At 37.6% G+C, this 14,138-nt stretch overlaps 1 protein-coding gene across 3 annotated transcripts in view; it reads left to right on the top strand.

Moving 5' to 3' along the window:
* Plgrkt (plasminogen receptor with a C-terminal lysine) overlaps positions 1-11,497 on the top strand; it is a 53,138-nt gene extending 41,641 nt beyond the window's left edge. For all 3 annotated transcript variants that reach the window (XM_046445845.2, XM_046445846.1, XM_058579693.1), the window contains 3 exons: positions 4,503-4,633; positions 5,403-5,512; positions 11,103-11,497. In XM_046445845.2, the coding sequence (XP_046301801.1) occupies positions 4,503-4,633; positions 5,403-5,512; positions 11,103-11,224 (363 nt within the window). In that variant the 3' untranslated portion in view covers positions 11,225-11,497. The remainder of the gene's footprint in view (positions 1-4,502; positions 4,634-5,402; positions 5,513-11,102) is intronic.
* The last annotated feature ends 2,641 nt before the right edge of the window (positions 11,498-14,138 follow it).

The following is a 14,138-nucleotide window of genomic DNA, read 5'->3' as shown; positions in this document are numbered from 1 at the left end:
TACCTCAACTATAAATTGAGATAGTACCTTAAGTGTCAGAGAATAGGTTGTTCAACTTCCATTCCACTCAAACTCCCTTACAACATGCCTATCTAACAACAGAGGCTAGAAGCCAAAGACAAGTTTCCCAAACTCCCCTGCAGTGCGGTTTCACATCTGGCCTGATTCTTCAAGGGAGTTTGTAAAGCCCTGAAGGAGACTTGGGAGATAAAGGCACCCTTCAATGAGACTTGAGAGGTGAAAACACCATTGAAGGTGACGTGGGAGGTGAAGTAGGTGAAATAGGTGGTGTAAAGGCTTTGAGAAGACATTGTGTCTTCTTGTAAGCACTGTAGTAGATGTGACTGGTATTTTGGGAGTCATGGATGTGGAGTTTCAGTATTTAATCCTGAGCATCTGTGGAGATGGCAGAAGCTGTGTGGTTCCCCCAGGGTAGTCTCAAGTTCTGAATGAGTTTTTCCTGGTTATGTTCCTGAAAGTGTAGAATGCAAACTTATTTACATGGCTCCCCCCAAAATTCTTAAGCTTCCAAACATCCTATATTAATTTTGTTTTGTTTAAGCTAGTGGTAAGAGTGAATTCCATTGTCTGCAACTCAGAGACTAACCTAGGATTTTGGGGAAAAGTTGATATATGTAACTAGCACAGAATTTCACATACACTGTGACACAGATTTTTATTATTTTTTAAAATATTTTTAAAAATTTTCAGTGGGCCTTTTATTTTATTTATGTATTTATAGTGCTGAGAAACAAACCCAGTGCCTCACACATGCTAGGCAAGCACTGTGCCACTGAGCCTCAACCCAGCCCAACAAAATCATTATTATTATTTAAAATTTTATCAGAGTATTATAATTATACATAATAGAGAATTCATCGTGATATATTTGTACATGTACTCGGTATAAATTGGTCTACTTCATGCCTCCATTCCTCCCATTTCTCTCCCCTTCTCCCTCCCCATTCCCTTTCTCTATACCACTGCTCTCTATTCTATTTTCATGAGGTCTCTTTTCCTTCCTTTTCCCTCTCTAGCTTCCCTGTATGAAAGAAAACATACAAACACTGATTTTCCAAGTCTGACGTATCTCACTTAACATGGTGTTCCATCCAGGTGCATCCATTTTCCTGCAAAAGACATAATCTCATTCTTTTTTTATGGCTGAATAAAACTCCATGGAAGCCACATTATGATTTTTATGTGTATCAGTTGCCATAATAAATTAGAAACAAGCATCCTGGTTTGCTTAAGGGTTTTCTGATCTTTTTAAAAATTATTTCTTGATTCTGTAACTCTTTGATGTATGGATTGCAGAGTAGAGCTCTTAGCTTTGTACATTGTTAGAATTGACAGTCGAACATTAAATATTAAACTAAGAAGTCTGTACTCTTTCAAATGGGGGACATCCAGGAGGAAAGAAAACATCCTTATGATTTTTACTTAAGTTCTAGGATTGTCTTAACCTCAGTTAATAGGGTGTATAACATACCAGATACTGCTTGGAGCTGAGGCTTTAAAGAGTTTTTGATAATAATTTAGAAGTTTTGGATTTTGGGGGAAAGTTTTATTGGAGAGTAGTATTAGAACCTACATCTGAGTATTGGGTGTGCTTGTTGGCAAAAGGCTGTGATCACTTCTGTGTCCTCCCAGTGACAGAACTAAGTTGGTGTATATGATTACACCAATTCATTTTGCATGCATATCTGAATTGTTATCTCTCCAAATGCATCCACATTAACCTAACCATGAGTTCAGACTGATGTCATGACTCTAATCCATGACCACATGGTTTATTCTATCCTTTTCCCCTTGCTTGTTTAAAATCTCCAATAGTTAGAAACATGTCTCCCACCATCTGCCATCAACTTCCTTGTTTGTTCCTGTCCAGTAGACAGGTAAAACCGTTTCAGAATTGTTAACCTATACCTGTGAGAAATATTTTTCCCAAATAGAGCACAATGCTCATGTTGTTCTTTTAATCTTCAGTTCTATAGTTTCTAGACAAAACACTATTTTCCAGGTCAGTTAGATCATTCCTTTCCTTCTATCCCTTCAGTGAGGTTATATCACACATTTGTAATACGATCAGAGTATTTTGTCACAGTCTGTGTTCCATCTTGTATCCCATGACGACTTCTTCTTCTTCTTCTTCTTCTTCTTCTTCTTCTTCTTCTTCTTCTTCTTCTTCTTCTTCTTCTTCCTTCTTCCTTCTTCCTTCTTCCTTCTCCTCCTTCTCCTTCTCCTCCTTCTCCTCCTTCTCCTCCTCCTCCTCCTCCTCTTCCTCCTCCTCCTCCTTCTTCTTCTTCTTCTTGACTTCTTGGATGATTCATAAAATTTGTCTACACTGAGGTTTGGTCTCTGATGTAAAGTTGTATGCATTTGATAGTGTTGTATGTTCATTATAATAGGACAATACTGGTTAGTCCTTCCACCCTTAAAAACCCTCATAATTTTTGAGAGTTCCCAGGTCATTCATTCCAGAATGTTAACTCAGCTTGATCTTTGGTAGAAAAAAACAAACAAACAAAAAAACAAAACTTAAGCTGTGAGTTAGTTCTTTTCAGGCAATGCTTCTTAATCCTGGGTGCCCCCTGGAATTCCTGGATGTCTTTTAAAAATACTTAGACCTGATTCCACCTTCAGATCCTGATTTAATGGGTCCCACCTGGTTTAATTGGTTTGGTATGTGAGTCTGGGCATTGGAACTTTGAAAAACTCCCCAGATGCTCATGGTGGTAAACTACGGTTTAGAACTACTAATCTTGAATTCTTCCATATCTTGTTTGATCCAGATGCCTTTTGATCAAAAACATCAATGATTGCTACATTTACATAACTTTGGGAAATGATATGAAATATCATCTAAATTTTGTGAATAAGTAACACAGCAAGGGTGGATTTCATACACTAAATAATCATGTACACAAAACACATTATTTATTCTTTACTCTCTGAGCTCAAAATGAACCTCTATTTCTACTGATGAGGGCAAACGGAATTTTGATAAGTCAAAATGATTTAATTACTTCAATTTAAAACTCACTTCTCATACTGAATTTAGTTTTGCCCTCTTTCTCTGTTCATTTTTTTTCCTTGGAACAATCTAGGTTTGAGATCAGATATTAGGGGAGGCATATCTGGTAGAAGCAGGCCTTTTTGCTGTTATTTTCTATTTGATCAACCTGGGCAGTACCAGGTGATTTTCTCTGAGGGCATCTAGTCATGTTCCAGGCTGGATTAGTCACCACCTTTACAGATTTGGGTGCTGTGAATCCTCTGAGATCCAGCTGTCTTCTCAGTCTCTAGCTTATAATCACTACCAAGTATCTGTTTTGGGGTCCCATGGCAACTCTGATATGCTACCTGCCTTAAATTTTTGTATTTCTCCTGTGCCCCTCTCCAGGTGACATGGAAATCTTGCAGACTTTCTCCACACCCATTGATAAATGAGAGAGACTATGCCTGGATATGCCCCAGAACCATTGCTACCCTACTGTAGCTGTCCCCTCTAAGAATTCTCAATAGGAGGCAGGGCCACAAATCCTTTTGTTTGTGAACCCCAAGTCCATCTAAGGTTTGCTTTACATTTCCTGGTACTTTAACCCCCAAGAAACCCCCAAATAGCTAAGACTTATCTTACATGGAAACTCTCATTCTCCTCTCCCAGTTCCTACCCACTATACAAAGAGGGAATGGCAAGGAAACTGAGTCATGCTATTACTCTTTCATCATAAAACCTAGACTTTCTGTCCTCCAGAGTTACTATTGATATGCAGTCCCAATATTTTAGGATTAAAAAGCCAAAAGGAAAACAATACTTTTGTCTCTCCAGAGTTGGATTCTCTTCAAATAATAGGCTTGGGATTTCAGTCTGTTACTTCTTTGTGTATTTCCTAAAAACACACTCTGATATTCAGACTCCTGTGTTCTGAACTATTATTTGCTTTATGTTCCAAAGCAGCAAAAGGCACTGACTAAATTGGCAAAGAACTTGACACAAGAAAAAAAAAAAGAGGAAAAGAAAAATCTCCACTGATGTCCCCAAATAGCACCTCTTTATCTTCATGTGATATGGATCTGATGCTCAAAGTGAATCTCAATCTGTAGTTGGATGGATTTGGAAGGCAAAATTAGTTTCATGCAAGTGGTAACAATAAAGCCAGATAAGATGTATCTATGTTTAAAAATCCATAGATCTTTCCTCACATATAATAGAAAAAGTTGAACATATATTTGAGGCTTGGACCAAATGCAATTAAGACCTCAGAAAGCAAACATGGAATATCAATATCTATTCTGTATATATTCCAAAATTTCACAGTCAAAGTAACAGTTGGGGATCAGTGTCCAGAGGGACTTTAGTCAAAGTCTATTGAGATTAAAAAAAAAAAAGGACTCAAAACAATTAAGAATGAAAATCCACTGGAAAACCAGATTATCAACTCTGTGTTTAGATTCAAAGACAAGTAACCACATATTGTCTTTCATTTTGTCCTCAGCTGGAAAGGCAGCTAACGTTGCAGAATGAAATGAGGGAAAGACAAATGGCCATGCAGGTTGCTTGGTCTCGGGAATTCCTCAAATATTTTGGAACATTTTATGGCATTTCAACCATCTTTTTAACAGCTGGGTATGTTTTCTATTTACTTTAACATTTTTAAAAAATAATCTGCTTCTTTTGTCTTTACTATAATCACATTAATTTGGCAAAAATAGGACTTTGGTCCAAACAGTGTACATGTAAACAAAGAAACCTCTTATTGATTAATCCTTGGTGGTAACTCTGTAGAACCAGCTTAATAATAGTAAATCCTGCCTTTAGTTCCTTAGATTTCATCTGTCCTTTTCTCCACTTTGTAAATTAGGGAGAGGACTGACTTGACACCAAGATAGGGGGCCTTTGTGGGTTTATCTCTGCAGTCCCTGAATGGTAGCTCTTAATCTTCATCCATTTTAAAAACAGGAATTTGAGTGTCAAAGTCAAATAAAAATGAGCAGCTGATGGTGCATACCTGTAATTCCAGTGTCTCAAGAGGCTGAGACAGGAGGATTGCAAGTTCAAAGCCAGCCTTAGCAACTTAGCGAGGCTCTAAGCAATATAGCAAGACCCTGTCTCAATAATTAAAACAAACAAACAAACAAACAAACAAACAGGATGGGGATGTGGCTCAGTGGTTAATTGCCTTTGGGTTCAACCCTTGGTACTAAAAAAAAAAAGAGGGGGGGATTTGGGGTGAGGGAATTCTTATTTCCCTACAAGATTTAAATGAATTAAATAACTTCTGCCATAGAGGGCATTCTTCCAGAAAGCAGGTATCTTTTTTTCTTCAAGTATGGATCTATGTATTTACAGGTTATTCCTTGATAATGTTTTTTTTTTTTTTTCATTCTTGAAACAGAGCAATAAAACAAAAGAAGCCAGCCTTCCTCTTCCCTATAGTTCCATTAAGCTTCGTCTTCATCTATCAGTATGACTTGGGCTATGGTACTCTTCTACAAAGAATGAAAGGTAAGTCTCCTAGAGATTCAGGAGGCTAAGACAGGAGGATCACAAGATTGAGGTTAACTGCAGCAATTCAGCAAGGTCCTAAGAGGCTTAGCAAGACCTTGTCTCAAAATAAAAAATAAACAAAAGGGCTGTGGATGTACATCAGTGGTAAATCACCCCTGGGTTCAATCTCCAGTACATATCTACTTATTAAAACTTTCATTTTAGTGACATCCCAGTGGGTTAGGTAAGTCATAGTGGGAGTATTGACACCATGGAAAACTTTAAATGCCAAGTCAAGGCTTAAATTTTTATTTTGTTGATCTTCTATATCAGGGGTTGGTCTAGCTCACTATTTTTGACAATAAAGTTTTACTGAAACAAATCTGTGCCTACTTATTTTTTCATTATCTATGACTATTTTCTCATGACTATGAAATAGCTGAGTCATTGAAATGGAGACATTTGAACTCATAAGCCTAAATGTTTTACCCTTCATGAAAGTTTGCCAACCCATAGTCTAGACTTCAGAAATAGATGAAAAAAAATTGCCAAATAATAGTAGTAATTAAGCTAAATTGTTGTATCTGTAGCCATTTGTTTTAGTCAGCTTTTTAGCTGCTGTGACTAAAAGATCTGACTGGAACAATTATAAAGAAAGAAAAGTTTATTTGAGGGTTCACAGTATCAGAGTTCTCAGTCCATAAAAGGCTGGCTCAATTCCTCAGGGCTTGAGGTGAAGCAGAACATCCTGGCAAAAGAGTGTGGGAGAGGGAAGCTGTTCACATGATGATCAGAAAGCAGAGAGAGAGAGAGAGAGAGAGAGAGAGAGAGAGAGAGAGAGAGAGAGAGACATCTCCACTTGCCAAATACAAATATCTGCCCCAAAGCCATGTTCCAGTTCCTACCTCCTCCAGCCGTACCCCACCTGCCTTCAGTTACCACTAAATTAATGTCATCGGGGGATTAATTCATTGATTGGGTTAAAGCTCTTGTAACCCAATTATTTCTTCTCTGACCTTCTTGCCTTTTCTCACATGTGAGTTTTTGGGGGACACCTCACATCCAAACTATAACATTCTGCTCCTGACCCCCAAAAATTCATATTCATCTAACAATGCAAAATACATTTAGTCTATTCCCCCTAGACTCAACAGTCCTGAGACTGCTCAAAGTTCAAGGCTAAAGTTTCTTCTGAGACTCAGGGAAAAGTTGCATTATGGGTTCCTATAAAAATCAAAACAATTTACAAGTAACCAATATATAATGGTACAGAGTAAACATTTCCATTCAGAAAAGTAGGGGGCCTAGATAGAAGGGATAGGACCAAAGCAAGACTGAAAATCAGCTGGGGAAATAAGTCCGGTAATTCTGTGTCTGGCATCTGGAGCCGTGTCATTATGATGTTCTCTCCAAAGGGCTTGTGTAGATCTTCTTCTGTGGCCCTGTTTGTTGAAGCCCAAGTGGCCTTTCTGTTTGCTTGTCTCACCTCTATTCCTGCAGCTTTCCCAAGATGACGTCCCACATTACTGGCACTTCTTGGGGATCTCCACTGCAGCTTTGGGTTCCTCCTCAAATCTCCACACATTGTCCTCTCAGGGAGTGCTTGCAGGACTCTGACCCTGCTGCACTTTGCCTGGCCTCCAAGGCCTTCCTCTGAAATCTCAGTGGAAGCCTCCATAACCCCCTAACTCCAGCATCCTGTAATCCTGCAGAATCAGCACCATGGGTTGATACCAAGGTCTGCCACCATCTCGAGCAGTAGCCAAGTCTCCAGGGACCTTGGCTACAGCAGCCTATGAGTTCCTGGGTAGCTGAGCATGTTGAAAAAAACTTCCTAGGCCACCTTGTGCAAGAAAGGTATTCCACTGGTCTTATCTCAAGAGAATTTTTACTTTTTATCCCTTGATCTTGAGATGGATATAGTCTTACCAGCTCCTAAGATGCCCTCAAGCTTTCTCATTGTCTCTGGGCAAGGTCTCTAGCATTTCTTTAGTGGTAGTAAGGTCTGCAACTTCCTTAGTCCCTGTTTTTCTCCTGCCTTTCAAGTCCAAGTTTTTCACATCTTTCTGCTCTGATTTTTGCTCCAGATTATCATAGTAAATTTGGCTAAAAAATGACCAGCAATGTCTGTGTCACCACCTGAGTGGTATGCTGTCTAGAAATATCTTCTGCCAGATTAGGAAGTCCATTGCTTTTGAAATCATCTTCCCAGAAAGTCTCTGGACATGGGCAAAATTCAGCCTACTTCTCAGTCAGACCATAACATGAATGGCCTCTACTCCAAATTCCAATAGTGTGTTCCTTTTTCTCTTGAGCCCTGTTTTCACTGTTCACAGTCCTATTGGCATTCTGGTCTTCTGAGCTCCCACCGGAATCGTCCACTAACCTTTGCTTACAATAATCTAAAGCATTTCCAGCTTGCACTGCTAACCATCTCAGTATTCCTCATACCAGTTCCAAAAGGCTCCAAATGCTGATGAACCACATGGTCACTCTCGGGACCAATTTCTGTTTTATTCAGCTTTTTTGCTGCTGTGACTGAAAGACCTGACAAGAACAATTTTAGAGGAAGAAAAGTTTATTTATGGGCTCATGGTTTCAGAGGTCTCAATTCATAGACAGCAGACTCCATTCCTCAGGGCTTGAGGTGGGCATTGGGGGCATGGCTTTGGGATATATATTTTGTATATATATATATATATTTGTATTTGGGGAGTAGAGTCTCTAGCTCTGCTTCTGATCATCATGTGAGCTGCTTCCCTCTGCCACACTCTTCTGCCATAATGTTTAGCCTCACCTTGAGCCCTGAGGAATGGAGTCTGCTGTTAATAGATTGAGACCTCTGACACTATGAGCCCTCAAATAAACTTTCCCTCCTCTAAAATTGTTCTTGTCAGCTCTTTCAGTCACAGCAGTGAAAAAGCTTACTAGCTCTTTTATATTGTGAACAGTGTAAAAATGCAAGAAAATATTCTTCAAGTGTTTAAAAACTATTATCTGATTTAGCAAAGTTGTTCACAACATTCTCAAATGAGTGAAGTTCCAATACAATCATCATTGTTTCACTTTTGTTCTACTTCTAGTGTATATGAAAACATCAATCATCATTCATGTTGAAATTTTACTCTCTCATCAACTGCAAATATAGTTTAGTTATGGATTCAAGAGTTCCACAAAAATCAGCAAAAAATGTTCAGTGAGAATCAGTTTGCTACATGAAATTTATGATCAGGAGTATTACATGCTTTATTGTATGCTATATATATATATGTGAAATTTATAGTAAACAGGTTTATTTATTTATTTATTTTGAGAGCTGGTTGTTAAATACTCTCTGCAATAACACTATTCTCACAGGATCCTGGCTCTTGCTACCTTAGAAGATGGTGCTGCTGCCAAAGAAGCCATTCCTGTTCTAGGGAGATAGGGTTGCCCATTAGTCTAGGACATAAGTGTCTCCCAAATTTCTACCACTTCTCCGAGATTCACACTCTAATAAAGATTCCTGTGTCCCTTCTTTTTAACCCTTCAATACAGAGCACATTGATCATGGGCTTTACCAACCTGTGTTGTCCTGGGCCATGAGCCCAGGGCCATTGTTCTATTATACTGGTTTGGTATGGCAAAGGAAGAGTTGTACACTCCTCTCCAGGTATTGGGAGTAAAGAGCAGAACATTTCATTCCCAGGCCTAGGGAGATGGAGGGATTCTTCAAAATTTCCATTTGAAAATGGAAATGCATTTTCCACACAGAAAAAATGTTCATTTAGACTCAGGTACTATTGGTATCATGGTTTAACTGTATTGTGGGCTAAACAGTTTTTGTAGATAGCCTTGAAATTGATTGATAGCATTACTACTGTGTTGCATTCTGAGTTCCAAAAACACTAATTTATGAATTAACTTTTGGAATATAAACTCATTTTAAGATGGAAACAGTACACAACTTATTTACAAATATTAAATTTCATGTCCATTGCCTGATCAGTTTCATATTACTCATCTGCTTAAGAATTCACTAGTCTATGCTCAAATATGCCTATTTATATGGAGAATAGAATTCTTAGTGCCTCGTAAAAGATGATTTGTAATATTAAGGAATATCAATTCCATTGTATAGCATTCACTTGAACATATTACTAAAGGAAAGCAAGTTTTTTTTTCTAGAAAAATTTGATTATCTGTTTGGAAATTAATTTTATCAATCAAAAATTTCAAATTTCAAGGCAAATTATGTGAGTTTCCTTTAAAAATATTACAGCTTTAGAATCCATCAGGAAACATCACAATAGAAAGTTGAGATTATGTATTTTCCCCTGCTAATAGTGATGATTCTAAAATATGCAATTCCTGCTTGACTGAATCTTACATGGAAAACATCTAGTCTTTCCTCAAAGGCCAACTATTTATATATAATTTTATTATTTTTTTACTTGGTATTTAAAATTGAGGCAAAAAAAGATGTTGGAAGATAGTTAAAATGTTCTTATAATTTGAAAATTGTAGCCTGCTTCATGGGTTTGGAGTACAATTAAGAAATGATAAATGAGTAAGGTCATGGATATGCTAAGTACCATGATTTTAAAATATACAATGTATAAATGAATACAAACATCAACCTATGCCCCTAAGTATGTACTTATAAATTGTCAATAGAAATTTATTAATTAATTAAACAGTGTATTAAAAGAGGAGTACGTATAGCAAGCAGTTGTCTTCATTCATATGCAGGGTTATAGAATGTCAACAACAAATTCTTAAAATTTTTGTTAATTTGTTTTCAGTAATAAAAGCAAATGTCACTGGGCCCAAGAAATTACTACATTGTTTAGTTCTTGTTTGAAAGAGGAATTATTTATAAAAAAAGGTATATACACCAGGCACAGTGGCACATGTCTATAATCCCAGAAGCTTGGGCGGCTGAGGCAGGAGGATCGCAAGTTCAAAGCCAGCCTCAGCAACTTTGTGAGGTCTTAAGCAACTTAGTGAGACCCTGTCTCAAAAAAATATATAAAAATGTCTGGGGATGTATAAAAACAATGTTCATGTGTGTGCCTGCATGTTTACAGACTACAGAATATTTAATATTATTTTGGGTGTTTGTGAGTGATTTCAGGTCAAAACATAGCTTTCCTGAAAAATTAGAGTTTTTTTAGTAGAATTGACTTTATCTCCTGTCACTTCATTTATATTAAGGGACAACAGGAATGACTGTAATTTCTGCATCTCATTTCATCGTGAAATGGAGAAATTACATAGAGTTCAGACACAATTAATACTGATGATCCTGGCTTTGGTTCAAGGAAAGAAATATTGCTCATCTTGGTGTTCTTTCTCCTCTCATTTTCAAATGCTGTCTTGTTTCAAAAAACTTCTGGCATCTGATTGGTCTACAAGTTTCAGAATTCATCATTGTGTTTTCTCTGGTATGCATTGGTGCATTGCATTACTTCTGAGGAAAATGGGTGAAAAGTTTAACTGTGGCATATGAGGACATGGCCCCATATGGTGTTACAGCTTGTCATAGGAACACAGCAATCAGGCCATCTCACAACATGCTGATGACCACTTTGTCACCTTGCATATATCTATCTATGCTTTGTTTAAGGTGAAGCTGAGGACATACTAGAAACAGAAAAGAGTATGCTGCAGATGCCAAAAGGAATGATCACTTTTGAAAGCCTTGAAAAAGCCAGAAGGGAACAGAGTAAATTTCTCATGGACAAATGAAGCAGGGTTTACCCACTGATTCTCAAAGCACAGAATTGTTGGCTTGAATCATGGTTTTTCATAATTTTTTTAAATGCTCAAGATTTTGATATAATGGATTTTATTTTGAAATAATAAAATGCAAGATGAATTTTGTTGAAATATTTTAAAATAAAGTTTATAACATTCAACACAAAATCATGGGGGTACTCCAAAAAATTTTACATTTCATATATATGTGTGTTTTATAATTATCTAAATAAAAAATAATAAATTATACTGCCTGGAAGCAAATATCCTGCTGCTTACAGTTTTTTTTTTTGGCACATAAACACTCTGCATCACATTCAACTGTTACAGGTGATTCTTTTGTTTCAATTTATCAATAGTGCCCTGTCCCCACATAATAGCAAACAACCAATATCAATGACTAACATGTATACTGAACTTGCTATGGAGAGACTGTTTGGAGTGTTGTGTACATGTTCTTGTAATCATCCTAGTAAGTCCATGAGGTATCATTTTATGAATGTTGGAACTGGGGCAAAAAGAGGTGAAATTCCTTGCTCAAGGTCATACATGGGTAGAGTTTGGATCTGAACCTCAATAGTTTGGCTACACTGTTTGTATTGGAAAAAACCTTGAAATAGTTAGGTCTTATATTGAACATGCAAAGAAGTGCTATGAAACACAAAATGTGGCAACATTCAAATAATGACTCAGGACATAGTTGAGAGAGGTAGAAGGAGGTTGATTGGAATGCTTACCTTTTAAATTTATTTTAATTAGCTATATACAACAGTAGAATGCATTTATGCACTTTGAAGTACATGGATGGAATATACTTTCTCATTTTTCTGATTGTACATGTTATAGAATCACATTGGTTAATTTGGATTCACTGGGAAACCTACACTTCTATTTATACTATTCCTTCAGATGTATACCCTGCATATATTACTCTCATTCCAATGGTATTTATTGAAGGCTACTGTGTGACCAGTACTGTTGTATGCAATGGAGCTATATCAGTGAAGAATAAGAGAAACCCACATCCTGGTTATATGAGTAAGTTCTGGAGAGGGGTGGGAGAACAAGGGAGGGCAGCAAACTAACATGAGATAAACAAAGTTATTTTTTGTGGTGACGAATGCTTCAAAGGAAATGGAACCAGATGCTAAGAGAATGATTGGGAGCATAGGGTAGGGCTTCTTTAGATCTGGAACTGCAGACACTGTGTCTCTGCAGTGGTGACATTTGAACTGTGACCTGAATGATGACTAAGCCAGTCGTGAAGAGCAGAGCAGGGTGTGGGGTCAGAGAAGGCATCTCTAGGCAAAGAGAAGAGATATAGGAAAGGCTCTGAGACTCCATATGTCCAAAGAATGAAAGAAAGTCAGGGGGAGTAGCAAGTGATGAAATCTGAGGGTGGGAGCAAGCGTGAATGTGATGGGGACCCTATCTTTAAGGAGCTGATGACATATCAATGTTCATGCAATTACAATTATGTTGTAATTGTAAGAGAACCTCAGGCCAAGTCTCAAAAGATGCATATACATTCTCCACAAAGAAAAAGAAAGTTGGATGAATGGTATCTCAGGAAAAGGAGCTTGAACAAGTGCAGGACCATATGTGCAAAACTCAAAGGATCATTCTGCTGTCTGGGGCAAGGGACTTTTCAGCTGGGAAACTTTGTATGTGTGTGTGTGTGTGTGTGTACTGGAGATTGATCCTAGTGAAACTCATCACTGAACAACATTTCCAGCCCATTTTATCTTATATTTTGAGGCATGATCTTGCTAAATTGACCAGGCTGGACTTAAACTTGTTATCTCCCACATAGCTGGAAATGTGGGATACAACTGATACCATGCCTGGCACATGTAGGAATTGAAAGAAATGAACCTAGCGACACAATTCAACTCCTGGAGGGCCTTGGATGTAACACCAAGAACTCCTGAACTCTAATTAGGGTGATTTGAGTGAAAAAATCCAATTTTGGATTTTTACCAGGATTAGTGGATTGGAAGGGAAAAATCCTAGAGTTCAAGCAATGACATAAGATAGAGTGGTCCACTTGAGCACTGACTGGAGGTCCTGAATTAGGGGTTTGGCCTTGAGGATACTCTGAGGAAAAAGAAAGACGAACAGGGCTAGGAAACTAATTTGAAGTCATAGAGGGAGGAGAAAGCAATTTTCCATCATTTAATAATGGGTTAACTGGGGACCCTGGAGAACATGGGAACAAAGAAATGGTAGGAAGAATACTGGTAGCTAATGGGTGCCTAAAATTATTTGTAGACCACGTCAAAATCTGGAATTGTATTTTTCCCCCCTTAAGTTCAATCATGTTATCCAAACTTTCCTGATATACTCTAGCCAGGGCTCACCAAGTATAGTTTTGAGGCTCTTACAAGTGTTGACCTGGCTAAAGACCTTACATGGGGTTTGTGCTGGTGTGCACCATAACTAGATCCTGGGACCCCTAGGAACCACCAAGCCATTCACTTATATTGATTTATCTTGGCATTAAAACTGAGTTCATTCATAATTCTATCTCAAGAGAAGTACTGCTGATAAGCACACTCACACATGAATTTACGTTTTTTTTTTACTTTATTTTAATTAATTAATTAATTTGGTGTTGAGGATCGAACCCAGGACCAATCATCCTCAAATTATTCTATGAAATATAAAAGGAGGCAACCTTACAAACTCATTCTATGAAGGTAGTATCACCATAATACCAAAAGCAGACAAAAATACATCAAGGAAAGAAACCTTCAGCCCAATATCCCTGATGGATATAGACGCAAAAATTCTTAATAAAATACTGGAAAATTGCATACAAAAAGCATAGTGGGGTTCATTGAGGGAATGCAAGGTTGGTTCAATATACAGAATCAATAAACATAATTTATCACATCTATAGACT

This window comes from Marmota monax, unplaced genomic scaffold, assembly GCF_021218885.2.
Source record: "Marmota monax isolate L192 unplaced genomic scaffold, Marmota_monax_Labrador192_F-V1.1 WCK01_AAM20220418_F8-fsc00124, whole genome shotgun sequence".
NCBI classification, from domain to species: Eukaryota; Metazoa; Chordata; class Mammalia; order Rodentia; family Sciuridae; genus Marmota; species Marmota monax.
This window is presented reverse-complemented; position numbering and strand designations above follow the sequence as displayed.